Source organism: Lagopus muta, chromosome 1 (assembly GCF_023343835.1).
Source record: "Lagopus muta isolate bLagMut1 chromosome 1, bLagMut1 primary, whole genome shotgun sequence".
Lineage (NCBI taxonomy): Eukaryota > Metazoa > Chordata > Aves > Galliformes > Phasianidae > Lagopus > Lagopus muta.
The window spans coordinates 120083735-120111351 of record NC_064433.1 but is presented as its reverse complement, the minus strand read 5'-3'; the positions used below and the strand labels follow the sequence as shown (position 1 = coordinate 120111351).

General features: G+C 53.6%; 2 protein-coding genes across 2 annotated transcripts in view; one reads left to right on the top strand and one right to left on the bottom strand.

Annotated features, from left to right (window-relative positions):
* LOC125698038 (uncharacterized) overlaps positions 1–21947 on the bottom strand; it is a 31525-nt gene extending 9578 nt beyond the window's left edge. The window contains exons 1-43 of the mRNA XM_048955921.1: positions 21923–21947; positions 21515–21636; positions 21253–21375; positions 20948–21113; positions 20695–20793; positions 20429–20580; positions 19935–20078; positions 19324–19416; positions 18970–19039; positions 18741–18854; positions 18565–18638; positions 18113–18232; positions 17858–17965; positions 17509–17668; positions 17340–17380; positions 17022–17163; positions 16560–16612; positions 16123–16230; positions 15736–15855; positions 15442–15564; positions 15152–15307; positions 14808–14930; positions 14433–14512; positions 13890–14025; positions 13681–13773; positions 13199–13285; positions 12901–13024; positions 12589–12698; positions 12050–12202; positions 11662–11816; positions 4091–4231; positions 3696–3804; positions 3421–3543; positions 3116–3281; positions 2863–2961; positions 2597–2748; positions 2103–2246; positions 1492–1584; positions 1138–1207; positions 909–1022; positions 733–806; positions 281–400; positions 26–133 (exon numbers count right to left, since the gene is read on the bottom strand). Coding sequence (XP_048811878.1) covers positions 26–133; positions 281–400; positions 733–806; positions 909–1022; positions 1138–1207; positions 1492–1584; positions 2103–2246; positions 2597–2748; positions 2863–2961; positions 3116–3281; positions 3421–3543; positions 3696–3804; positions 4091–4231; positions 11662–11816; positions 12050–12202; positions 12589–12698; positions 12901–13024; positions 13199–13285; positions 13681–13773; positions 13890–14025; positions 14433–14512; positions 14808–14930; positions 15152–15307; positions 15442–15564; positions 15736–15855; positions 16123–16230; positions 16560–16612; positions 17022–17163; positions 17340–17380; positions 17509–17668; positions 17858–17965; positions 18113–18232; positions 18565–18638; positions 18741–18854; positions 18970–19039; positions 19324–19416; positions 19935–20078; positions 20429–20580; positions 20695–20793; positions 20948–21113; positions 21253–21375; positions 21515–21636; positions 21923–21947 — 4887 coding nt within the window. The remainder of the gene's footprint in view (positions 1–25; positions 134–280; positions 401–732; positions 807–908; positions 1023–1137; positions 1208–1491; positions 1585–2102; positions 2247–2596; positions 2749–2862; positions 2962–3115; positions 3282–3420; positions 3544–3695; positions 3805–4090; positions 4232–11661; positions 11817–12049; positions 12203–12588; positions 12699–12900; positions 13025–13198; positions 13286–13680; positions 13774–13889; positions 14026–14432; positions 14513–14807; positions 14931–15151; positions 15308–15441; positions 15565–15735; positions 15856–16122; positions 16231–16559; positions 16613–17021; positions 17164–17339; positions 17381–17508; positions 17669–17857; positions 17966–18112; positions 18233–18564; positions 18639–18740; positions 18855–18969; positions 19040–19323; positions 19417–19934; positions 20079–20428; positions 20581–20694; positions 20794–20947; positions 21114–21252; positions 21376–21514; positions 21637–21922) is intronic.
* LOC125688601 (uncharacterized) overlaps positions 1–27617 on the top strand; it is a 209733-nt gene that overhangs the window by 62109 nt on the left and 120007 nt on the right. The window lies entirely within an intron of this gene.

Genomic DNA, 27617 nt, shown 5'->3' with positions numbered 1-27617 from the left:
AGCAGCAGGGCAGAGCGTGACTTACTTTGGACATCCCTCTCACAGAGACGTCCAGTGATCCCAGGATGTCCATGCACAGCTCCTGGAGAGCTCCTTCTTCCTGGGCTTCCCGGGCAGAAAGGTCTCCGGCTGTCTGCACGACAGTGGTGTTGAAACACTGGTTATGCTCAGTTCTCAGGAGCCTCTCAGGAGGCTCAGGTGTGGCCTCAGCGGTGCTTCTGTATAGCAGCCTCTGAGCAGCACGGGTCTTCCAAAGGAAGATGCTGCCCACTGCCCTTACCCTTCTTCCTGTGGCGCGGCTGAACTCCCTGAAGATGTGCCCCACCACATCCCAGGCTGAGCAGATCCGGGTGTTCGAACTGAGCAGATCCTTGATGAAATACAGAATAGCCGTCCTCACCTGCAAGGGGTCAATTATGGGTGTGATTTTCCTGGTCAGAAGGCAAAGGGAAGCCACCTGCTCATCGGGGCAGCCCTTTGGGCATGAGCAGAGACACCAAGAGCAGTGGAGAGGCCTTAGCTACTGAGGTGAGGGCCAGGCCTTAGCACCAAGCTGTGCGCTTTCCATGCATAGCACAGGGACCTGCCCGCTCCACTCTGCCTGCTCTCCCCACAGGAGCCATCATGACCATGTGACCAATGCCCCAGCACCTCTCTAGTCACCCCAGCCCTGCCCGTGCTGGCAGCAGCATCACCACCCCGACAGCGCTTTCTTTTCCCCAACCAGCTCACCCGGATGCTGGGGTCGCTGCACAGACGCTGCACAGCCTCGACGACCTGGGGCAGCATCTCCGTCATCACGGGCTCTGCAAGAGATGCACAGAAGCATGAGCGGAGCCACAACACAGATGGCAGAAGGGAGCCCTGGCAGTCCCAAGGCGTGGTACTGATCAACCCGTGGTACTGACCATCAGAGCGAGCCAGAGCACCCAGCAGACCCAGGGCTGCCACGCATCCAGGCTCCCAGTCATCGCCCAGCTGCGACTGCAGAAACAGGATGGTTTCCTCTGGGCAGATCCGGGCTGCAGGGAGGAAATCCCACGCTATGTTAGCAAGAACCTCACGCCCATTCCTGAAGTTTGTGAGAGAGGTTTTGGCCAGGGCAGCGCCAAGCATGGCCAAAGCTCCTCTCCTTACCCTGCAGCATGATGCAGTGGGTCAGCTGTGCACGACCAGCCTCGCTGTGCTGCTTGCTGTCGTCATAGAGCTGTGGGAACAAGGTCCATTTGATACAATCACATCAGCACTGAGGACGGAAAAGACACTGTGCTGCCCGCTCTCGTCTCCCTGGGCACTCTCGGGAAGAGGGCAGGCAGACAAAACCCAGCCCTCCCCACAGCATCCCCGAGAGTACATGCATGGCTCTGGACCTGCCTTGAGCATGCAGGAGCTAAGGCTGAGCCGCCTTATTCAGGGGTCAGAGCTTTGCAGTCCTCCTGAGACTTAGCCAAGAGGGAAACTGCTGTGGGCGCAAGGATAGGCTCCCCTTACCTGGTAAAACACGGCACTGGTGACGTCCAGAAACTTGTCCCCTGGGATTACAGACTCAATGCCCCCTAAGGCCTCCAGGAAGATAGTGAGGCTCTGCAAGAGAGCAGGAGAGGAAGAAAGGGATGAAGCCACATCTAGCCACTTGGGAGTGGAGAAACTGTTTCCCAATTGTTTCTCTGCAGGGAGAAGCTCCTGCACAGGCGTTCTTGTTTATCCCCCACCTCCCAGCGGCACCAAGGGAGTCTCTCTGCTCTCAATCGAGCCGTGTTTGGGCATCATTTGCAGGCATTTCCCACCCAGCAGCCCACTTCTCCCCCATCAGATGCAACTGGATGTGGTCCCCCCAGTTGTTAGCATAGAGCTCCTCAGGCACTCAGAGCCCCACAGTGGTGGTGAAACTTCCCATCCCCAAGAGATGAGCCCCAGTGATTCTTGGTTCCCTCCTGGCTCCTGTCTGGGTTGTTCCTTCTCTGACTGAAGAGCTCAGGAAGCCTCAGAGCTCCCTTGAACGCCCATTCCTTCTTTCTCCAAGGGCTCCCCACCTCCTCCCTGGCCCCTCGTGGCATTTGCACGGGCCCCACGTCTACCCTGAGCCCTGCACAACAACTCACCTTGGCCACCCTGCAAATGTCTTGGATCTCCTGACACGGGTGAACGAGCCAGAGGAGCTGCTCCCAGACCTGCTCTTGGTGCCGCTCCTCTTGCAGGAGAACCTCCAACATGGCAGCCACAGCCCCAAGGACGGCCTGTTTGTCCTGGAGAGGATGGCAGAGGCCCGGTATCAAAGACTGAAGGTCTGCCCTTCCTACACAGAGGGCTTTCCCCTTCCCCTTTCCCTTCCCCTTCCCCACACCCCCACGCCCAGCAGGAGATGGGCTCGCTCTGGAGGGCAGGCAGCTTTTCCCCATACCCTCATCCCCAGCTCTTCCTGCCACAGTGCTGTGACATGCAGCTGCTCCCTGGCACAGAGCCACTTCAGGGCCCTTTGCAGAGCCAGCCCACTCCCTCTCATCACCCCTCAGCTCTCAGCCCACTGGGCACAGACAGAGCTGCCGACATGGGTGCCCCTGCTGCCATCCTGGGCTGGGAATGCAGCAGTGCTCACCTGTTCCTCCTGGCAGTCTTGCCAGTTCCACACCACAGAGAAGAGCAGCTCGTGAAGGTTTTCACAGATCTGCTCTTTCTCCATGGCAGGCCAGGGGCATTGCATTCCTGAGGACAAGTAAGTCTTGACTCCATCCAGCCACTGTTTCAAAACTGAAAAAACAAAATAATTAAAAAAATAAATTATTATTATTATTTTTTTTAAGAGAGTGAGAAAACGGAGTCTGTGAGAGTCTGCAGCAGGGCTGCTCTGGGGCCGGCACTCACCAGCACAAGCGATGCGCAGGATCTGGCCACTCTTCACCTGGCCCACCACACTGCGCAGGCCTGCCAGCATCAGCCACACAAAGGGGATGCACTGTGGAGCTGCAAAGAGGAAGGAGAGGGCCACAGTCAGAGCCCCGGCAGCAAGGTAGGTGGACAGCAGCCCTGCAGCCCCCAGCTCAGTGCAGATCACACTCAGAGGGCAGAGACCCCTTTCCTGGTTGTTATAGATGTCAGGAGGTTGAGGGTACTCTACCATAGGTGCTGAAGAGTTTGCTCAGGGTGTTGAGCACAAACTCCTTGGACATGTCCCCCGCGGCCTTCAGGTGGCTCTGGAGCTCAGCCATCACCAAGGTGAAGTGCGTCCGAGCCAGAGCCACCAGGACATTGCTGGCAGCTGTCTTGACATTGCTGGTCACGCCCTGGAAGAGAGACACTGGTGACACGCGGCCCAGGAGACTGCCTGAGGCCCTTGGAAGAGCTAAGCCCCCACCATCCACCAGCAGAACACCAGCGTGGGCAGGCGGTTGGTTCCCTTTGCCTTTGGGAGTGAGCCCTCACCTGGGCTGCCGTCAGGTCCCGGGACACCTCTGCCAGCAGCCGGTTCACCACTCCGCACGGCGGGCGGCTGCTGTCTTGGCACAGGGCGCTCTCCAGCTCACAGTACGCCTGCGCTCGGTCACCCTGGGGACAAGGATCAGTCACGCTCGCTTTGCCCGCTGCCACCCATCGCTCTGTGGATGTGCTGCCGGGCCTGGCACCCACGGCACCGTGGCCCTGGGCCAGGAGGGCAAGGGTTGCTGGTTGGATGTCCCCAACTCACCTCCTGATCTTGCAGGCGCTGAAGCAGTAAGGTCGCGGCGCAGGTAGGGACAGGGCTTGACACCCTGCTTCTCTCCCTGCGACGCGTACGCCTGGGCACGCAGCCCACACAAGCAAAGAGACCTGGAAGGAAAGAGCAGAGCAGCTGCTGCAGGTGTTGCTTGGAGCCAGGGCCGAGCACCCGGCCAGCTGTGGGAGGAACGCTCCTCCAGCCCCACAGCGCAAGGCTGCGTGTGGTTGGCGGGGACAGGGGAGGGAGCTTTCCCCTTGCTGGGGTGCTGGGGAAACCACGGTGAGCAGCTGCACTCGGCAGAGCAAGGACAGCGCTGCTGGCACGTCCTAAACAGACACTGGAGGCACACGTGTGCTCGGGCAGCGTCGTGGTGTCCAGAGAGGTGGAGGGACTCACCTCGAAGGGCTCTCAGCCTCTCCATGATAGCAGGATGCCTCCAGATAGACACAAAGCTCTCTCTGGTTCCACTTCCTGCGGGTCCCACAAGCGGACTGAGCCACCGCTCCCACCGCTCCACAAGGGTGGATGACGCAGCCACTGTGACACCACACTGCAGTGTCACCTCACAGAGAATGAATGACGCGCCCCGGGCTGGGGGCCAGACAGGTCCCCAGGGCAACCCTGCAGGCCCTCAAACACAGCGCGCTTGTGTGATGCAATCGGCTCTGGGGTTCCTGTTCCATGCTGATGCAGGGAATCACCTCAGCAGGTGATGGAGAGCCCCTGCCAGGGAGCAGCTGCTGGGCACCGTTGCCCGGCGTTGTCTTAGTGACTGGGGACTCCATGCCGGGAGGCACTGAGGCCCCCATCTGCTGCCCGACAACCTCTCCAGAGAGCTTTGCTGTCTACTGGGGGCACGTGTCAGAGATGTTAAGGAGACTCCACCGCATCTGATCAAAAATGAATACATTAATAATAGAGAAAAATCTTCTTTATGGTGAATGTAACAGAACAGCAGAACGGGCTGCCCAGAGAGGTTGTGGGGTCTCCCTCTCTGGAGACATTCAGAACCCACCAGGACACATTCGTGTGTGACCTAATCTAGGTGTTCCTGCTAAGGCAGGGGGATTGGACTGGATGATCTTTCAAGTTCCCTTCCAATCCCTGACATTTAGTGAAACACATCCCTCTCACAGAGACGTCCAGTGATCCCAGGATGTCCATGCACAGCTCCTGGAGAGCTCCTTCTTCCTGGACGGTGTCTTGTTCATGATGCTGCCACCTTGTTCAAAGCAGAGGTGGGAGGTTCCTTTTTCCCCCTTGTTTGTTAGTTTCTAAGCCTTTTGCACATTTTTCCAGCCATGAGTCAAGGCTGTTCAGGCAGTCTTCCCTCTTTGGTGTTTTTTGGACAATAAATATGTGTTGTTAAAATGGAAGGTTAAATCACGAAAGAGGGATTGCCTGCGCTACTGAAAGCATTTGTGTTATTTGCTCAGATGCACCCCTGGGAGCTGAGATCTAGGAGAAAAATCTCATTTGATCCATAGGTGCTATACACTTGAAAATGTGGCTCCTCAGTGCTATCTTGGTAAATCTCCTTCAACATGCTTGAATTGGATGCAGAATGTGCAGTCACCTTTCTTGATCAAAGGAGGGGTTTCCCTAAAGCTTACTCTTGAAATCCGTGGTTACGAGTTTGCTTCAGTCACCCATGCACTGTGCAATGGTCAGCAAAAAGTGTTCAGATTTAATGTCAACAGCTCTTGGTATAACACTCCTTCACAGCAAAGCTGAGCAATGAGAAGAAGAGGCAAAATCTGCTCAGTCGTGATGAGTCGTGTCTTGTCCTTTACCAGTTCAGCAGAGCACAAAATACCCATCTCTTCAATGAGGAAAAGGGGTAATGAAGCAGATGCAGGAGCAGGAAACCAAGCTGGAATGGGGACTTAAGACCAGGTGATAGTGCCCTTTGCAAATGAAACAATTCACTAGAAAGTGATTTCCACCTCTCTGTCCCCGAAATGTCCCTTGACTTAAACTGAAGGCACATTTTTCCCCTCCAAAATTAGTACATTGGTAACTGGGCAAGAGTTTATCTCCTGATTCCACAATGTCCTTCTCTCTTTCAAATTTGTATTTTTATTGCACCATTCCAAATACCTGGATCGCTACCACTGCTGCAACATTAATAAAATGCTCTACAATATGAACAAATTACTGTGCTTTGAGTGCTATTAAAAAAAAACAGCAACAAAAAAAAAACAAAAACAACCAACACTGGCTGCTGACAGCTTTCCTGAGAGAAATGAGGATAATAGAAAGTGCCTAGAATGATTGTGTCCTTCTGAGGTCTGATTGCATGGAAAGGTAGCAGAAGACCTGTTAAGTCCCCTGTAGGCTGACACTTGGGCAGCTGTCAGTGACATCAAGTTCCTTGTCCATCTCATCATAGTTTGTGACTACAGCATACTTATTTAGTTGCTCTTGAGCTGTATAAACTCAGTTTTTCCATCACACTGGCAAGCAGTTGGCATGCCTTGCCTTTTTCCTCCATCTTAAGACTAGACAATGAAGCCACAGAGCATACAATAGTGGTTATTTTCCTGTGTCGCTTGGCATGAGCTGGAGAGTACCTTGGACTGATCCTGAAAAAATTCTATGGCAGACTTCTCTAACTTGGCTCAAACAAACTTCAAATAGCATATCTCCTAGAAAATAAATCTGCATTTGACTGATACTAAGAGGTCATGGTCCATCAACTGCACTAAAATGTTTTTAAAGCTGTCCCAATGCGCGCCCATACAATGAACCAGGGAGGCTCCCTCCAAGGTTTTTTTCTATCTGGTACAGAAAATGTATTTATAAGTTCACTTAGATACACACTTATTCAGCAGGCTGGAGTGATTCCAAATTAAGTGGGTTTTTAATTAAAAAAAAATCTACCTAATTATATCTTTTTCCTCATGAGACAGAAACAGATACAAAGGTGCCATTCTGACTTCTCTAATAAATAGCTTGCATTTTATTTACTTATTAAGACCATTTAGTGCTCCAGAATAGTCCCAGTTCAAGGGCTGTAAAATGCCCATTTTTTATTATTTTTCAGTGGCCATTTTCCCCACTGTGCCTGTTGATCTCATTGAAGAGCTGAGGCATCCGCTCCCAGATTTCTCATGTGCTAAGTGTAGCGGAGCGGCTGGGTGGCATCACAGGGGGAAGGAAGTGAGGGGGAAAAGGAACAGCAAGAGGAAAGAGGGGAGGAGGGCACAAACGGACAAATAGATAAAGTGGAGCATGAACGCACACTGCAGGGATGCACTTTTGAATAGGAAGAGGTCTGTACAGCAGCAAGATGCATACCTGGAGATGACAGATGTGTTCCCCTAAAGCACTAATCTGTTGTCTCAGTTATTGTTCTGGGTCTTTTTCTCCCCTTCTGCAAATACATGCTTTCATTTCTGACAACAAACACTATGCTTTTTGATTGAGGATCCAGAATACTGTTGCTATTAAAATAAATTAATATGCATATATAGCACTTTGTTGTGTATGCACACAAGTTGTGTGTATAGTCACTATGGATTACTGCCCCAGAATGTGCCATCATAAATTAGAGTGCAACTGCTCCAGTCTATTAGTAACCCACTACTGGCAATTGCCTGGGGGACTATTTCATGGCAGTTTCCATGTGCAAATATGGTATTTGTTATAGAATCACAGAATCCTTAGAGTTGGAAGAGACCTTTAAAGGCCATCTAGTCCAAGTCCCCTTCAATGAACAGGGGCACCACAGCTACATCAGGTTGCCCAGGGCCTGATCCAGCCTCACCTTGAAAGTCTCCAGGGACCACATCTCTGGGCAACCTGTTCCAGTGCCTTCCCACCCTCACTGTTAAAGATCTTTTCCTTATATCCAGTATCCCAGTATTTCCTGTTTTTCTATTGCAGCAAACAGAAAGAAACTCACAATACTAACCACTGCCTAGTTACAAATATGAAATCCATTAGGTCAGTTAGCAGCAGAAGAAACACTTGGGTCCATATTTAGGGTCATTATCAAATCTGCTTCAAACATAGATGCAGTCAGCTTAATGCAACGCCTCTCCTCCCATCAGTGTGTATGTATGCACGTGCATACACAAGCACAGAAAACACGTATATCAATTATTTGCATGTGGAAATGCAGCCAGGTGAGCTCTGCAATGGCATGAAGGCACACAAATAGGCATGTGTGAAAATGAGTGTAAAAAAAGCTCCCTTTAAACACTGGATTTGGAGACTGACCTCCCAGTGCTGTTCCCTGGGCCTAATTCCCTATGGCGAACACCAGCAGGAGCAGATTTCCAGCCCAGCTGCAGCAGCTGACAGCTCTGCCTGTGGCCTGGATTTAAATTGCTCTGCTGTTAGTGGTAGTGGGGGACAGGGTTGGCTTGTGGGAGCAAAGCCTGGGGGTAAGTAGGGCTACCAGCACATTGCTGGTGGAGCATAGGTCTGTGTCCAGATGTATGCATATTACAGACAGCAGAAACCTGGTGTTAAACTCTCTCTCCATCATCTACACATGGTGGAGATAACCTGGTTATCTATAACCAGGTTCTAACCTGGTTATCTGGCTTTTGCTCAGTCAGGGGATGAAACTGCCTTCTTGCCAGGCCCCTTGATCTGGATGGGGACAGGACTCCCCAGGTCTCTCCGTGGGCCCCCTTCCTCTGCTTCAGACAACTTCTGGAGGGAGCCATTTGGCTGGCTGCTGCCAATTGCTTCATTTTCCTCTTCCATTGTCTGCGGTGGGGGAGATGGCCAAGTATCTCATAAACAGCAGTGTTAAAGATGATCTCAGAGTGCCAACTGTGAGTGGAAAAAAGGCAGCAGCAGGCAGCTGGAGGAGGAGGGCTGGGCAGCCCCATCCCAGCCTGGGGGCAGGAGCAGCCCATCAGGATGAGTAGGCAGCAGGGCAGGTCCTGGCCATCCTTTTCTGGCTTGAAGGGCCTGTGCAAAGTTCAAGGGCTCTTCACAATGAAGCAGCTGGGCAACACCTGCAAGCAGTTTACTTAAGTCCTTACTGGCTTATTTTGGGAATCTGACTGGGTGCCAGGCTGGAGGCTTCTGAGGAAGTAAATACTTCAAGACAAAATACTCAAGTGTTTTGCCTAAGCCGTGCCTGTCGGCAGGGGCAGAAAATAAAACAAAGCAAAGTGTGCATTCAGTGAGAGCCTGGCAAGATGGAACGTGGAGCTAAGAGACGCATCCTGAAGCCAGGATGGAGGTGGCTGGGCGCCAGCAGGGCAGCTTCAGCCAGGCTTGTTGCTACTTGCAAGGCCAAAGCCCAGGCCTAACAGAACTCAGAAACTCTACGGTAAAATAAGGAGTCCACGAAAGACCATGTAAGACCAAAGTGCTCCTGTATTTATCACAGATATACACGCAGAGTGAGCTAATAAGGCACTACAATACTCATGATAAATACTAAATGCTAAACTGAGGAAGCGTGGTCTTGACAACTGAGTAGTGACGTGGACTTGAACCAGCTGAAGGAAACAAGCCAGAGAGTTGTGGTCAGTGGAACAGAGTGAGTCAAGTTGGAGGCCTGTATCTTGTGGAGTCCCTCAAGGGTCAGTACTGGGACCCGTACTATTCAACATACTCATCAGTGTCTTGGATGAGGCAGTAAAGCGCACTGTGAGCAGGCTTGCTGATGCCACAGAACTGGGAGGAGTGGCTGACATGCCTGAAGGCTGTGCTGCCACCCAGCGACACCTGGACAGGCGGAGAGTTGGGTGGGGAGAACTTGAATGAAATACAACAAGGGCAAGCGTAGGGACTTGTATCTGGGCAAGAACGACCCCACATACCAGTATAGGTTAGGGACTGACCTGTTGGAGAGCAGCGTAGGGGAAAGGGACCTGTGGGTCCTGGGGGACAGCAGGGTGACCATGAGCCAGCACTCTGCCCTTGTGGCCAAGAAGGCCAATGGCACCCTGGGACATACTAGAAGGGGCATGGTTAGGAGGTCAAAAGAGGTTATCCTGCTTCTCTACTCTGCCCTGGTGAGACCGCATCTGGAGTATTGTGTCCAGTTCTGGGCCCCTCTGTTCAAGAAGGACAGGGAACTGCTTGAGAGAGTCCAGCACAGAGCCACAAAGATGATGAAGGGACCAGAGCATCTCCCTTACGAGGAAAGTCTGAGGAAGCTTTGGCTTGGAGGAGACTGAGAGGTGACCTAATGAACGCTTATAAATATGTAAAGGATGTTGGGTTGAGAACTGGCTGACTGGCAGAGCACAGAGGGTCGTTGTTGGTGGTGCAGAGTCCGGTTGGAGGCCTGTAACTAGCGGTGTTCCTCAGGGGTCTGTGCTAGGTCCGGTCTTGTTCAACATCTTCATCAATGACCTTGATGAGGGGATAGTGGCCACCCTCAGCAAGTTTGCCGATGATACAAAGTTGGGAGGATTGGCTGACACGCCTGAAGGCTGTGCTGCCATTCAGCAAGACCTGGATAGGCTGGAGAGCTGGGCAGAAAGAAACCGGATGAGGTTTAACAAAAGCAAGTGTAGAGTCTTGCATCTGGGGAGGAATAATTCCATGCACCAGTACAGGTTGGGGGATGACCTGCTGGAGGGGAGCTCTGCGGAAAGTGACCTGGGTGTCCTGGTGGACGACAGGTTGGCCATGAGCCAGCAGTGTGCCCTTGTGGCCAAAAAGGCCAATGGCTTACTGGGGTGCATTAAAAAGAGCGTGGCCAGCAGGTCAAAGGAGGTGATCCTCCCCCTCTACTCTGCCCTGGTAAGACCTCATCTGGAGTACTGCGTCCAGTTCTGGGCTCCCCAGTACAAAAAAGACAGGGATCTCTTGGAAAGAGTCCAGCAGAGGGCCACGAAGATGGTGAAGGGCCTGGAGCATCTCCCCTATGAGGAAAGGCTGAGTGAACTGGGTCTGTTCAGCCTTGAGAAAAGGAGACTGAGAGGGGACCTGATCCAGGTCTATAAATATCTAAGGTGTGGGGGGCAGAATGGCAAGGCCAGACTCTTTTCAGTGGTGAGTGGAGACAGGACAAGGGGAAACGGCCAGAAACTGGAGCATAGGAAGTTCCGCACAAACATGCGCAAGAACTTCTTTACAGTGAGGGTGACGGAGCACTGGAACAGGCTGCCCAGGGAGGTGGTGGAGTCTCCTTCTCTGGAGACGTTCAAGACCTGCCTGGATGCCTACCTGTGCTACCTGGTGTAGGGAACCTGCTTTGGCAGGGGGGTTGGACTCGATGATCTCTGGAGGTCCCTTCCAACCCCTACAATTCTGTGATTCTGTGATTCTGTGATGTCTGTCAGGAGGATGGAGCCAGGCTTTTCTCAGTGACATCCAGTGACAGGATAAGGGCAATGGGTACAAGCTGGAACATGAGAGGTTCCACATGAATGCTAGAAGAAAAACTTCATGGTGGTGGTAACAGAACAGTGGAACGGGCTGCCCAGAGAGGTTGTGGGGTCTCCCTCTCTGGAGACATTCAGAACCTGCCTGGACACATTCGTGTGTGACCTAATCTAGGTGTTCCCAGCAGGGGAATTAGATTACATGAGCTTTTGAGGTTTCTTCCAATCCCTGACATTTGGTGACTGTGATTCTGTAACTGGTATGGAGAAGAGACAGCAGCTATTGAAATAAAGACTTGGTTTAAAAAAAAAAAAGGTACTATTTTTATATATATATATATTTATTTATTTATAATAAATAATACAATTTTTAAGCTCATCTTCTCTTTTCTCGTTCTCTTCTCTTCTTTTCTCCTTTTCTCCTTTCAAATTTCCCTTTTCATTCCCTTTTTCCTTCCCTGCTCCTTTCCTCTCCTCCCTTCCTTTCTTATCCTTTCTTCTTTTTGCTATTGGCTCCATCGCTGAAGACAAAATTCTCTTATTCTCCTCCATGTCTCACTAGAAAAAGTAGAGTCGCAACTTGAGACTATTCACAAAAAAGAAAAGCTGCCTCCTCCCTACATCCCTCTGCAGCAACAGCAAAGGCGGGAGTGCCAGTACCTGTCCGTTGGCCCAAGCGGCCGGGAGAAGTTGCTCATCACGGCCTCAGTGTGACAGCGGGTGAGGATGACCACCGCCTGGCACAGGAAGGGCAGGAACGTGCTCTGCTGCGCAAACGATGTGATGCTGCGCAGGATGTAGAGGATCGGAGGCACCTGAGAGAAGAAGGGGAGAAAGAATGACTTGCTGCATCCTGCACTCTGCAGGGCCCAACCACGGACATTCAGCGCATGAGCAGTGCCTGCTCCCTTGACATGCTGCCAAGTCCTAAGCCTGAATTTCATGCCAGCTACCCTGGTCTCCATGCCCTGAACACAAGGGGCAAACGGCACAAGTCATAGTGCAACAGCCAGCAAAAGTCCAAGACACGTGAAGGAAAGTCTCTTACGTTCCAACTGATGTCCTTCCCGTGCATCTGCAGGAAGGTGGTCATCCACTTCCCAGCAGCACGCACACGCACTCCGTTGGCTTTCCGGATCGTCTCCTTGATGGCAGTCATGAAGTCAACGGTGCGTTCTAAGGGGAAGTTCCTGCACACGATCTGCAGAGAAATGAGAAGCGGGAGAGATCTCATCACTGCTCTGCTGCAGCTGTCTGTACCCTGCTGTTTATACGGAAGGCGGTTGAGCCTTCTCTCAACTTCTGCACCCATGGTGTTTGCTTACATGCAAAGCCTACCTCCCAGCAGCCACAGTCACATGCATGCAAGTGCACACACACACACACAAACGCACATCATGGAGTCAGCTCCTTGCACTGGGTGCCTGAAGGCCAGACGTAGCTCAGAGCCTCCTGCTACTTGCACTGGGAAAAGAGCACTCAGGGTAACAGCTCATTTTGGAAACAGTGTCAGAGGCTGGGAGCAGCACAGGGTCGTGCAGAAGCCTACACACAGAGATCACACCACCCCTTCTTGGGTCCACATACCATGGCCATTTTGGATGTGGTCTGAAGCTGAGAGGCGATGCTGCAGGCATGCAGCCCCTCGCACAGGCCCCCGATGTCACCCGTCTCGATGTCTGTGTTGGTCGCTTTGGCTGGAAAGAGCACAGGGAGAAAAGGGAAGTCATGCTTCTGGAAATGAAACTGCATTCCACGGGGGAAAGACAGAGGACAGGGTGGGGACAAGAAGAGAGCTGTGCACGGTGCCTCTCCCTCCTGTAAACAGGGCCCAGCCCGTGGGGCTCTGGTAGTGCTACGGAGGAGGGCAGAGGGCTGGAGCACGCCTGCTCCACTCACCTTGGATTCGCAGAAGGGAGCTCAGACAGGTGACAGCCAGCTGGCGGGATGCGGGCATGGGGTCACAAGTCAGAGGCGCCAGCAATCCCACCAAGGAGCCAAAGTGCTCACAGGCATCTCTTCTCTGCAGGGGTGAGAGGCAGGAACAAAGCTGTAGACGGCCCCAGCTCTCTCCAGCTTCTCCCATCTGTGCCTTCCCCACGCCATGACACAGCATGCACAGCTGGGCAGAGCTCGCCTTCAAGCTCTGGGGCACTGGGGAGGGAGCAGGGAGCACGCGGTGGGGCTCTTTACTCACTTGAAGCTCTTCACAAACAGCCAGCAGCTGGGAGCAGGTCTGCAGGGCCCTCTTGCGCTCCCACACGTTGCTCGATACCATGGATTTCTGCAGGACCTGGAGTAGAGCATCTGTCTCACTGAGGATGTCTTTGCTTTCCCTTCCTGCCACCCCTCTCCCTGTCCCCCCTTTCCCAGCACTTTCCCTTAAGGCCTGCCCTGTTGCTCCATGTGGCCTCCTGCCTCACTGACCACCGGCACTGCCGCCCCGCTCTCTGCAGACACGCCTGCCTCCTAACCCAGGAGCTTTTCCTCGGCTGTGGCCTCCAGGGGCTGGCTCCTGCTTTCCCCCTGCAGGGCCCATTTCTCTGCCCATTTCAGCTCGCAGTGAGCTGGCACGTCAGCAGGAGATTTCTCCCCCTCTGATCCTCCTCTCAGTCCCCAGATCTCTGCCCCCGCTATTGACAGGCACCATGCTTTCTCCCTTGCCCCACGAATACTCACATGGACTATGTTCTGGAAGAAGCCACCGCTGGGCTCTGTCTCCAGCAGGACCACCATGAGCCGGCCCAGAGCTCTCAGTGATGTTTGCTGAAGCTGAAAGCAGAAGAGGGGAGTGACGTGTAGCATCACGGCTGCTGCCAGAGCAGAGGTTGTGTGTGCTGAGGTAGGGTTCTGACCGAGAGGTGGCCGGGAAAGTTACGGCAGGTTACCTGCAGGTACTGTGCTGCTTGCTGTGACTTCCTGATCTTCAGCATCATCTCTGCTGAAGGGTGTGTCACGATGTTCTTGCAGCACAGGACCAACATCTCACGCAGGTCCTTGCTTTCAGAAGAGGGCTTCAGCTTGCTGAGAGGAGGAAAACAGGAAGAGAAATCAGAAAGGGTATTTACCTCTCCAGACTGGTTCAGACAACATCTGAGTTTCTCCTAATTGACAGCTACAAAGCCAATACCCCCACCCAGCTCATGCTGCTGAGCACTGCCTTCAGTTCCAGCAGCGCCCACCTCCTCCCCGGCAGCAGTGAACCACCTCCTGCTCTGGAGGGAAGGAGACCCCAGCTCTCCCTCTCTTCCCTGCCAGGGCACAGGAGCACCAGGGCCTTTCTCCCTGCCCAGAACCTCAGCTTTGCTGGGCACAACAGACCAGCCGTCTCTCCTGCTGTAGATGTGGTTCCTCCCCCCCTGGCCCCTCCAGGCCCTCAGGAGCTACCCAAAATGGGGATCACCATCCTGACTTGCTACCTCAGCCCTTACCTCAACTGCTCCAGGGCCAGAACCACCTTGAGAGGCACTGGGGAGACAGGCATGCCCGAGTAATACTTCTTCATCAGGTCCTGCAAGTCCCAGAGAGACAGTGTCAAAGTGGGCAAGGGGCACACAAGAGCTGTTCCACCCGGCCCCCAGACAGGCACAACTGCCACACACCAGCCCCATCACTTTCCTGTGGAAGCACTGCAGGATGCAGCAGCTGGTGCACCCAGCCCGCTGCCCAGCCACTGCCTGCCAGCACCCAAGGTCCCCACCAGCTGGAGACGTGTAACTGCTGGACACCTGCATGCCTCCAGGGAAGCGAGCCTTGTGGCGCAGCCCAGAACTCCTCTGCAGACAGCCCCGTCTCCAGGCACTCACCATCAGGATCTCCAGCAGCTTGCTCTTCAAGGAGGGGTTAAAGCTTGCAGAATCACCCACAGCTTGGTAGGCAGAGCTGCAGTCGGTGATGCTCTGCACCAGCGCGAGGTTGTTCTGCAAGTCCTGAGGAGCAAGAGAGAAGAACATTCTTTGAACTGCGGGAAGGGACAAGGGCTGCAAGGGACACACGTGGGGACAACGCTAAGGGAAGGGCTTGGATCTTTATCTGGGCACAAACAGTTCCCCGAGGGACCTTTGGAAAGGAAAGGCCCATCTCAGCATCCCCCCATGTGGAGAGGCTGCAGAGGGGCGCTCTGACACCCTGGCACACTTTGAGCTCTCACCCGGCAGCTGCAGCTGTAGAGCATCAGGACGTTGCCCACAATGTCTCCCTCCAGGTGGGCGAGCAGCTGTTCCTTGGAGGCACGCAGTGCCACGCTGCCGTGGGCGAGCATGAGAGCGCTGCGTGTGGCATGAGCTCTCGTGCTGTCCAGCTCCATCTGTGTGGGAAGAAATGCCTTGAGACACTCGCTAACGGCCCCCAGTGCCCCGCGATGCTCCTGGGCTCCCAAGGCAGGAGCTGCAGGGAAAATAAGGCAGAAGAATGCCAAGATGGAAACCCGTAACGCTTTACCTTCTTGCGCCTGGAAATCCTGGCATTGCGGCCTTTGCACAGCCTGGACGCAAACATGGTGAGCGTGGCCAGGACTGTGTGGAAGTTGTTCTCAGCAGCATGGCTGAGAAGAGAGATGATTCCCTGCACAAAAGAACAAGGGGCCGTTGGCACAGGCCTGAATCTGCAGGTCTGCTCCTGAGCAAAATGGCAGCAGTGCAGAGGTTGAAAGGCCCGGAGCAGGGCCAGGAGAAGGCCTCTGCCCCAGGGCCAGAGCAGGGATGCTCACAGGAGCTGGAGGAGAGGACAGCTCACCTGGGCCTCACGTGGCTCCTCTGCATTTGCCTCCTCCAGGTGCTGTAGCAGCTTCTCCTGCACGTGGAGGACTCCCTGACAGGATCCCAGCACCGTGCCCAGAGCCTTGTACAGGAATGACTGCAGGGGAAGAAGCTGAGATGTGGCAGCAGCTTAACCTGCTGGTGGAGGGCCAGGTGGGAAGGAGCCAAGCTCCCTGGCGGTTGCTGAGAGCAGCTGCGGGGCCGAGCTTTAGCCATCCCCGGGCAGATTGCAGGGAAAGGCCCTCTGGGGGGCATAGACTGGGGAAGCAGCATCTGCACCCGCGTGGGCAGAGCACCAGCCGCAGCCCCAGCCCCAGCTGGACACCTGCAGCTGCACCGCTGGGTAGAGCCGGGGGGAACTCACCTTTTCTGCAGAGCTGCTGGCAGAGCTGCTCAGCCGCTGGCTCAGCTCACAGCTCAGGGCCTCGATCCATGCCTTCTCCTCTATTGTGTCCAGCGACGCCTTCAGGAACTGTTGGAGAACAGGAGAAGACAATGTTCCCTTGCCCTTTGCCTCTTCCCTCGCTCCCAAGTTGCTGCAGCCCTCTGGGGAGAGGTGCCTGGAAGAACAGTCCCTCTCCCAGCTCCCCCAGTGTTCCCTCCATTAAAGCCACCCACCCTCTTCTCCTAAGACCCCTCTGGGCTTGGGACAGAGCAGAAGAGGCAGCGCCACAAAGGCGTGCGGCCGCTCCGCAGCAGCGCTTGAGAGGCTGTTCCTGCCCCACAGTGGCTCACGTGGGAGCGGGGCTACTTGGGGCAGGCAAGCACTTCTCTGCACCGCGCCTCCCGGCAATGCTGTACCTTTAGCAGACGGCGCTCAAACTCGGCAGTGTCCGGGAAGCTCTCATCTTTCCCTGCACAGCAATAGGAAGACAAAGACCCTTACTTAGGATCAAGGCACAGAAGAAGAGCTGCTGCAAACCTGGCTTGGCCTGGGCACTTGACACTACCAAGCTGGGACCTGCACCCCCTCCACAATGACCTGTCCCTCCCCACAAACACTGCCTCCACAGGAACACGGAACTAAGTGCTCCAAGGCTGCTGTCTGAGGGGACATGAAGGGCCCATCCACGTCCTGGAACGGGCAGATCTCTGGTGGGATAGGTCCCTGGGCCTCAGTGCTGACTCCCAGGAATGGGAACAGCAGCAGAGCAAGAACTGGCCTGCAGGCAGTGCTTCCCCTCTGCCATGCTACAGAGCTGCATTTTCACTCCCCCCCTTCCCTTCCCTGCCTCTGCCTCTTCTTCCCCTCCAGTGCTTTACCTTCAAGACACTGCAGCAGCAGGGGGATCTCAGTAGCCCACATGGCCCCCACAGCCCTGTGGAACCTGCTGTGGAGGTTTTTCATCAGCAGTAAGGCAGCAGCTTGGAGTTTGCTGCCTGCAACAGGGCTGCCTGCCACCACCTGAGTGAGAGCAACACAAAGCAGGGTCACTTCTGCAGCAAGAGCAACGGCTTTCCCCCAGGATGGAAGCAGCTCGGCTCTGCTCTGGCAGGCAAGGAGCAGCCAACAGCTTTGCCCATGGCCATGCTGCTTCCTCCTGGGTGCTTGTGGCACCGGCCTCTGGAGCATCTACTCACCAGCAGTCGTGCCAGCAGTGTCTGGGGCGTCAGCAGTGGGCCTGCAAAGAGAAAAAAAGTGCTGAGTAAGACTCCAAGACACTGTGTGCCCAGCCACGCACACCTCCGCTGTCCCTTCTGGGTGCTACCACAGGTCAGCAGAGCTCACTGAGGGAGTTTTTGCTCCTACCTTGAAACATGGAGCTGACAAAATGGGGATCCAGATGTTCTATCGGCCGTCCTGTCAGCTCCTCTCTCTCAGCCAGGGCACAGACACAGCGGGAGACTGGGATCAGCATGCCTGTGTACTGCGCTGGCACCACAAACAACAGCAGCCGCGGCCACAGGAGCTGTAGGGAACGGGGCAGTTGAGCAGGTCAGCATTCCTGCCTCTGCTCAGAGATGAAGAGGACTCTGTGAATTTCCCTGAGTCCTGTGTGCTTCAGAGCACATTGGAGGAGAGACCTGGGGTCCTGGAATGGGACGAGGAACACGTGAGGGAAAGGCAGGGAGCAGCAGCAGGGCAGAGCGTGACTTACTTTGGACATCCCTCTCACAGAGACGTCCAGTGATCCCAGGATGTCCATGCACAGCTCCTGGAGAGCTCCTTCTTCCTGGGCTTCCCGGGCAGAAAGGTCTCCGGCTGTCTGCACGACAGTGGTGTTGAAACACTGGTTATGCTCAGTTCTCAGGAGCCTCTCAGGAGGCTCAGGTGTGGCCTCAGCGGTGCTTCTGTATAGCAGCCTCTGAGCAGCACGGGTCTTCCAAAGGAAGATGCTGCCCACTGCCCTTACCCTTCTTCCTGTGGCGCGGCTGAACTCCCTGAAGATGTGCCCCACCACATCCCAGGCTGAGCAGATCCGGGTGTTCGAACTGAGCAGATCCTTGATGAAATACAGAATAGCCGTCCTCACCTGCAAGGGGTCAATTATGGGTGTGATTTTCCTGGTCAGAAGGCAAAGGGAAGCCACCTGCTCATCGGGGCAGCCCTTTGGGCATGAGCAGAGACACCAAGAGCAGTGGAGAGGCCTTAGCTACTGAGGTGAGGGCCAGGCCTTAGCACCAAGCTGTGCGCTTTCCATGCATAGCACAGGGACCTGCCCGCTCCACTCTGCCTGCTCTCCCCACAGGAGCCATCATGACCATGTGACCAATGCCCCAGCACCTCTCTAGTCACCCCAGCCCTGCCCGTGCTGGCAGCAGCATCACCACCCCGACAGCGCTTTCTTTTCCCCAACCAGCTCACCCGGATGCTGGGGTCGCTGCACAGACGCTGCACAGCCTCGACGACCTGGGGCAGCATCTCCGTCATCACGGGCTCTGCAAGAGATGCACAGAAGCATGAGCGGAGCCACAACACAGATGGCAGAAGGGAGCCCTGGCAGTCCCAAGGCGTGGTACTGATCAACCCGTGGTACTGACCATCAGAGCGAGCCAGAGCACCCAGCAGACCCAGGGCTGCCACGCATCCAGGCTCCCAGTCATCGCCCAGCTGCGACTGCAGAAACAGGATGGTTTCCTCTGGGCAGATCCGGGCTGCAGGGAGGAAATCCCACGCTATGTTAGCAAGAACCTCACGCCCATTCCTGAAGTTTGTGAGAGAGGTTTTGGCCAGGGCAGCGCCAAGCATGGCCAAAGCTCCTCTCCTTACCCTGCAGCATGATGCAGTGGGTCAGCTGTGCACGACCAGCCTCGCTGTGCTGCTTGCTGTCGTCATAGAGCTGTGGGAACAAGGTCCATTTGATACAATCACATCAGCACTGAGGACGGAAAAGACACTGTGCTGCCCGCTCTCGTCTCCCTGGGCACTCTCGGGAAGAGGGCAGGCAGACAAAACCCAGCCCTCCCCACAGCATCCCCGAGAGTACATGCATGGCTCTGGACCTGCCTTGAGCATGCAGGAGCTAAGGCTGAGCCGCCTTATTCAGGGGTCAGAGCTTTGCAGTCCTCCTGAGACTTAGCCAAGAGGGAAACTGCTGTGGGCGCAAGGATAGGCTCCCCTTACCTGGTAAAACACGGCACTGGTGACGTCCAGAAACTTGTCCCCTGGGATTACAGACTCAATGCCCCCTAAGGCCTCCAGGAAGATAGTGAGGCTCTGCAAGAGAGCAGGAGAGGAAGAAAGGGATGAAGCCACATCTAGCCACTTGGGAGTGGAGAAACTGTTTCCCAATTGTTTCTCTGCAGGGAGAAGCTCCTGCACAGGCGTTCTTGTTTATCCCCCACCTCCCAGCGGCACCAAGGGAGTCTCTCTGCTCTCAATCGAGCCGTGTTTGGGCATCATTTGCAGGCATTTCCCACCCAGCAGCCCACTTCTCCCCCATCAGATGCAACTGGATGTGGTCCCCCCAGTTGTTAGCATAGAGCTCCTCAGGCACTCAGAGCCCCACAGTGGTGGTGAAACTTCCCATCCCCAAGAGATGAGCCCCAGTGATTCTTGGTTCCCTCCTGGCTCCTGTCTGGGTTGTTCCTTCTCTGACTGAAGAGCTCAGGAAGCCTCAGAGCTCCCTTGAACACCCATTCCTTCTTTCTCCAAGGGCTCCCCACCTCCTCCCTGGCCCCTCGTGGCATTTGCACGGGCCCCACGTCTACCCTGAGCCCTGCACAACAACTCACCTTGGCCACCCTGCAAATGTCTTGGATCTCCTGACACGGGTGAACGAGCCAGAGGAGCTGCTCCCAGACCTGCTCTTGGTGCCGCTCCTCTTGCAGGAGAACCTCCAACATGGCAGCCACAGCCCCAAGGACGGCCTGTTTGTCCTGGAGAGGATGGCAGAGGCCCGGTATCAAAGACTGAAGGTCTGCCCTTCCTACACAGAGGGCTTTCCCCTTCCCCTTTCCCTTCCCCTTCCCCACACCCCCACGCCCAGCAGGAGATGGGCTCGCTCTGGAGGGCAGGCAGCTTTTCCCCATACCCTCATCCCCAGCTCTTCCTGCCACAGTGCTGTGACATGCAGCTGCTCCCTGGCACAGAGCCACTTCAGGGCCCTTTGCAGAGCCAGCCCACTCCCTCTCATCACCCCTCAGCTCTCAGCCCACTGGGCACAGACAGAGCTGCCGACATGGGTGCCCCTGCTGCCATCCTGGGCTGGGAATGCAGCAGTGCTCACCTGTTCCTCCTGGCAGTCTTGCCAGTTCCACACCACAGAGAAGAGCAGCTCGTGAAGGTTTTCACAGATCTGCTCTTTCTCCATGGCAGGCCAGGGGCATTGCATTCCTGAGGACAAGTAAGTCTTGACTCCATCCAGCCACTGTTTCAAAACTGAAAAAACAAAATAATTAAAAAAATAAATTATTATTATTATTTTTTTTAAGAGAGTGAGAAAACGGAGTCTGTGAGAGTCTGCAGCAGGGCTGCTCTGGGGCCGGCACTCACCAGCACAAGCGATGCGCAGGATCTGGCCACTCTTCACCTGGCCCACCACACTGCGCAGGCCTGCCAGCATCAGCCACACAAAGGGGATGCACTGTGGAGCTGCAAAGAGGAAGGAGAGGGCCACAGTCAGAGCCCCGGCAGCAAGGTAGGTGGACAGCAGCCCTGCAGCCCCCAGCTCAGTGCAGATCACACTCAGAGGGCAGAGACCCCTTTCCTGGTTGTTATAGATGTCAGGAGGTTGAGGGTACTCTACCATAGGTGCTGAAGAGTTTGCTCAGGGTGTTGAGCACAAACTCCTTGGACATGTCCCCCGCGGCCTTCAGGTGGCTCTGGAGCTCAGCCATCACCAAGGTGAAGTGCGTCCGAGCCAGAGCCACCAGGACATTGCTGGCAGCTGTCTTGACATTGCTGGTCACGCCCTGGAAGAGAGACACTGGTGACACGCGGCCCAGGAGACTGCCTGAGGCCCTTGGAAGAGCTAAGCCCCCACCATCCACCAGCAGAACACCAGCGTGGGCAGGCGGTTGGTTCCCTTTGCCTTTGGGAGTGAGCCCTCACCTGGGCTGCCGTCAGGTCCCGGGACACCTCTGCCAGCAGCCGGTTCACCACTCCGCACGGCGGGCGGCTGCTGTCTTGGCACAGGGCGCTCTCCAGCTCACAGTACGCCTGCGCTCGGTCGCCCTGGGGACAAGGATCAGTCACGCTCGTTTTGCCCGCTGCCACCCATCGCTCTGTGGATGTGCTGCCGGGCCTGGCACCCACGGCACCGTGGCCCTGGGCCAGGAGGGCAAGGGTTGCTGGTTGGATGTCCCCAACTCACCTCCTGATCTTGCAGGCGCTGAAGCAGTAAGGTCGCGGCGCAGGTAGGGACAGGGCTTGACACCCTGCTTCTCTCCCTGCGACGCGTACGCCTGGGCACGCAGCCCACACAAGCAAAGAGACCTGGAAGGAAAGAGCAGAGCAGCTGCTGCAGGTGTTGCTTGGAGCCAGGGCCGAGCACCCGGCCAGCTGTGGGAGGAACGCTCCTCCAGCTCCACAGCGCAAGGCTGCGTGTGGTTGGCGGGGACAGGGGAGGGAGCTTTCCCCTTGCTGGGGTGCTGGGGAAACCACGGTGAGCAGCTGCACTCGGCAGAGCAAGGACAGCGCTGCTGGCACGTCCTAAACAGACACTGGAGGCACACGTGTGCTCGGGCAGCGTCGTGGTGTCCAGAGAGGTGGAGGGACTCACCTCGAAGGGCTCTCAGCCTCTCCATGATAGCAGGATGCCTCCAGATAGACACAAAGCTCTCTCTGGTTCCACTTCCTGCGGGTCCCACAAGCGGACTGAGCCACCGCTCCCACCGCTCCACAAGGGTGGATGACGCAGCCACTGTGACACCACACTGCAGTGTCACCTCACAGAGAATGAATGACACGCCCCGGGCTGGGGGCCAGACAGGTCCCCAGGGCAACCCTGCAGGCCCTCAAACACAGTGCGCTTGTGTGATGCAATCGGCTCTGGGGTTCCTGTTCCATGCTGATGCAGGGAATCACCTCAGCAGGTGATGGAGAGCCCCTGCCAGGGAGCAGCTGCTGGGCACCGTTGCCCGGCGTTGTCTTAGTGACTGGGGACTCCATGCCGGGAGGCACTGAGGCCCCCATCTGCTGCCCCGACATCCTCTCCAGAGAGCTCTGCTGTCTACTGGGGGCACGTGTCAGAGATGTTAAGGAGACTCCACCGCATCTGATCAAAAATGAATACATTAATAATAGAGAAAAATCTTCTTTATGGTGAATGTAAGAGAACAGCAGAACGGGCTGCCCAGAGAGGTTGTGGGGTCTCCCTCTCTGGAGACATTCAGAACCCACCAGGACACATTCGTGTGTGACCTAATCTAGGTGTTCCTGCTAAGGCAGGGGGATTGGACTGGATGATCTTTCAAGTTCCCTTCCAATCCCTGACATTTAGTGAAACACATCCCTCTCACAGAGACGTCCAGTGATCCCAGGATGTCCATGCACAGCTCCTGGAGAGCTCCTTCTTCCTGGATGGTGTCTTGTTCATGATGCTGCCACCTTGTTCAAAGCAGAGGTGGGAGGTTCCTTTTTCCCCCTTGTTTGTTAGTTTCTAAGCCTTTTGCACATTTTTCCAGCCATGAGTCAAGGCTGTTCAGGCAGTCTTCCCTCTTTGGTGTTTTTTGGACAATAAATATGTGTTGTTAAAATGGAAGGTTAAATCACGAAAGAGGGATTGCCTGCGCTACTGAAAGCATTTGTGTTATTTGCTCAGATGCACCCCTGGGAGCTGAGATCTAGGAGAAAAATCTCATTTGATCCATAGGTGCTATACACTTGAAAATGTGGCTCCTCAGTGCTATCTTGGTAAATCTCCTTCAACATGCTTGAATTGGATGCAGAATGTGCAGTCACCTTTCTTGATCAAAGGAGGGGTTTCCCTAAAGCTTACTCTTGAAATCCGTGGTTACGAGTTTGCTTCAGTCACCCATGCACTGTGCAATGGTCAGCAAAAAGTGTTCAGACTTAATGTCAACAGCTCTTGGTATAACACTCCTTCACAGCAAAGCTGAGCAATGAGAAGAAGAGGCAAAATCTGCTCAGTCGTGATGAGTCGTGTCTTGTCCTTTACCAGTTCAGCAGAGCACAAAATACCCATCTCTTCAATGAGGAAAAGGGGTAATGAAGCAGATGCAGGAGCAGGAAACCAAGCTGGAATGGGGACTTAAGACCAGGTGATAGTGCCCTTTGCAAATGAAACAATTCACTAGAAAGTGATTTCCACCTCTCTGTCCCCGAAATGTCCCTTGACTTAAACTGAAGGCACATTTTTCCCCTCCAAAATTAGTACATTGGTAACTGGGCAAGAGTTTATCTCCTGATTCCACAATGTCCTTCTCTCTTTCAAATTTGTATTTTTATTGCACCATTCCAAATACCTGGATCGCTACCACTGCTGCAACATTAATAAAATGCTCTACAATATGAACAAATTACTGTGCTTTGAGTGCTATTAAAAAAAAACAGCAACAAAAAAAAAACAAAAACAACCAACACTGGCTGCTGACAGCTTTCCTGAGAGAAATGAGGATAATAGAAAGTGCCTAGAATGATTGTGTCCTTCTGAGGTCTGATTGCATGGAAAGGTAGCAGAAGACCTGTTAAGTCCCCTGTAGGCTGACACTTGGGCAGCTGTCAGTGACATCAAGTTCCTTGTCCATCTCATCATAGTTTGTGACTACAGCATACTTATTTAGTTGCTCTTGAGCTGTATAAACTCAGTTTTTCCATCACACTGGCAAGCAGTTGGCATGCCTTGCCTTTTTCCTCCATCTTAAGACTAGACAATGAAGCCACAGAGCATACAATAGTGGTTATTTTCCTGTGTCGCTTGGCATGAGCTGGAGAGTACCTTGGACTGATCCTGAAAAAATTCTATGGCAGACTTCTCTAACTTGGCTCAAACAAACTTCAAATAGCATATCTCCTAGAAAATAAATCTGCATTTGACTGATACTAAGAGGTCATGGTCCATCAACTGCACTAAAATGTTTTTAAAGCTGTCCCAATGTGCGCCCATACAATGAACCAGGGAGGCTCCCTCCAAGGTTTTTTTCTATCTGGTACAGAAAATGTATTTATAAGTTCACTTAGATACACACTTATTCAGCAGGCTGGAGTGATTCCAAATTAAGTGGGTTTTTAATTAAAAAAAAATCTACCTAATTATATCTTTTTCCTCATGAGACAGAAACAGATACAAAGGTGCCATTCTGACTTCTCTAATAAATAGCTTGCATTTTATTTACTTATTAAGACCATTTAGTGCTCCAGAATAGTCCCAGTTCAAGGGCTGTAAAATGCCCATTTTTTATTATTTTTCAGTGGCCATTTTCCCCACTGTGCCTGTTGATCTCATTGAAGAGCTGAGGCATCCGCTCCCAGATTTCTCATGTGCTAAGTGTAGCGGAGCGGCTGGGTGGCATCACAGGGGGAAGGAAGTGAGGGGGAAAAGGAACAGCAAGAGGAAAGAGGGGAGGAGGGCACAAACGGACAAATAGATAAAGTGGAGCATGAACGCACACTGCAGGGATGCACTTTTGAATAGGAAGAGGTCTGTACAGCAGCAAGATGCATACCTGGAGATGACAGATGTGTTCCCCTAAAGCACTAATCTGTTGTCTCAGTTATTGTTCTGGGTCTTTTTCTCCCCTTCTGCAAATACATGCTTTCATTTCTGACAACAAACACTATGCTTTTTGATTGAGGATCCAGAATACTGTTGCTATTAAAATAAATTAATATGCATATATAGCACTTTGTTGTGTATGCACACAAGTTGTGTGTATAGTCACTATGGATTACTGCCCCAGAATGTGCCATCATAAATTAGAGTGCAACTGCTCCAGTCTATTAGTAACCCACTACTGGCAATTGCCTGGGGGACTATTTCATGGCAGTTTCCATGTGCAAATATGGTATTTGTTATAGAATCACAGAATCCTTAGAGTTGGAAGAGACCTTTAAAGGCCATCTAGTCCAAGTCCCCTTCAATGAACAGGGGCACCACAGCTACATCAGGTTGCCCAGGGCCTGATCCAGCCTCACCTTGAAAGTCTCCAGGGACCACATCTCTGGGCAACCTGTTCCAGTGCCTTCCCACCCTCACTGTTAAAGATCTTTTCCTTATATCCAGTATCCCAGTATTTCCTGTTTTTCTATTGCAGCAAACAGAAAGAAACTCACAATACTAACCACTGCCTAGTTACAAATATGAAATCCATTAGGTCAGTTAGCAGCAGAAGAAACACTTGGGTCCATATTTAGGGTCATTATCAAATCTGCTTCAAACATAGATGCAGTCAGCTTAATGCAACGCCTCTCCTCCCATCAGTGTGTATGTATGCACGTGCATACACAAGCACAGAAAACACGTATATCAATTATTTGCATGTGGAAATGCAGCCAGGTGAGCTCTGCAATGGCATGAAGGCACACAAATAGGCATGTGTGAAAATGAGTGTAAAAAAAGCTCCCTTTAAACACTGGATTTGGAGACTGACCTCCCAGTGCTGTTCCCTGGGCCTAATTCCCTATGGCGAACACCAGCAGGAGCAGATTTCCAGCCCAGCTGCAGCAGCTGACAGCTCTGCCTGTGGCCTGGATTTAAATTGCTCTGCTGTTAGTGGTAGTGGGGGACAGGGTTGGCTTGTGGGAGCAAAGCCTGGGGGTAAGTAGGGCTACCAGCACATTGCTGGTGGAGCATAGGTCTGTGTCCAGATGTATGCATATTACAGACAGCAGAAACCTGGTGTTAAACTCTCTCTCCATCATCTACACATGGTGGAGATAACCTGGTTATCTATAACCAGGTTCTAACCTGGTTATCTGGCTTTTGCTCAGTCAGGGGATGAAACTGCCTTCTTGCCAGGCCCCTTGATCTGGATGGGGACAGGACTCCCCAGGTCTCTCCGTGGGCCCCCTTCCTCTGCTTCAGACAACTTCTGGAGGGAGCCATTTGGCTGGCTGCTGCCAATTGCTTCATTTTCCTCTTCCATTGTCTGCGGTGGGGGAGATGGCCAAGTATCTCATAAACAGCAGTGTTAAAGATGATCTCAGAGTGCCAACTGTGAGTGGAAAAAAGGCAGCAGCAGGCAGCTGGAGGAGGAGGGCTGGGCAGCCCCATCCCAGCCTGGGGGCAGGAGCAGCCCATCAGGATGAGTAGGCAGCAGGGCAGGTCCTGGCCATCCTTTTCTGGCTTGAAGGGCCTGTGCAAAGTTCAAGGGCTCTTCACAATGAAGCAGCTGGGCAACACCTGCAAGCAGTTTACTTAAGTCCTTACTGGCTTATTTTGGGAATCTGACTGGGTGCCAGGCTGGAGGCTTCTGAGGAAGTAAATACTTCAAGACAAAATACTCAAGTGTTTTGCCTAAGCCGTGCCTGTCGGCAGGGGCAGAAAATAAAACAAAGCAAAGTGTGCATTCAGTGAGAGCCTGGCAAGATGGAACGTGGAGCTAAGAGACGCATCCTGAAGCCAGGATGGAGGTGGCTGGGCGCCAGCAGGGCAGCTTCAGCCAGGCTTGTTGCTACTTGCAAGGCCAAAGCCCAGGCCTAACAGAACTCAGAAACTCTACGGTAAAATAAGGAGTCCACGAAAGACCATGTAAGACCAAAGTGCTCCTGTATTTATCACAGATATACACGCAGAGTGAGCTAATAAGGCACTACAATACTCATGATAAATACTAAATGCTAAACTGAGGAAGCGTGGTCTTGACAACTGAGTAGTGACGTGGACTTGAACCAGCTGAAGGAAACAAGCCAGAGAGTTGTGGTCAGTGGAACAGAGTGAGTCAAGTTGGAGGCCTGTATCTTGTGGAGTCCCTCAAGGGTCAGTACTGGGACCCGTACTATTCAACATACTCATCAGTGTCTTGGATGAGGCAGTAAAGCGCACTGTGAGCAGGCTTGCTGATGCCACAGAACTGGGAGGAGTGGCTGACATGCCTGAAGGCTGTGCTGCCACCCAGCGACACCTGGACAGGCGGAGAGTTGGGTGGGGAGAACTTGAATGAAATACAACAAGGGCAAGCGTAGGGACTTGTATCTGGGCAAGAACGACCCCACATACCAGTATAGGTTAGGGACTGACCTGTTGGAGAGCAGCGTAGGGGAAAGGGACCTGTGGGTCCTGGGGGACAGCAGGGTGACCATGAGCCAGCACTCTGCCCTTGTGGCCAAGAAGGCCAATGGCACCCTGGGACATACTAGAAGGGGCATGGTTAGGAGGTCAAAAGAGGTTATCCTGCTTCTCTACTCTGCCCTGGTGAGACCGCATCTGGAGTATTGTGTCCAGTTCTGGGCCCCTCTGTTCAAGAAGGACAGGGAACTGCTTGAGAGAGTCCAGCACAGAGCCACAAAGATGATGA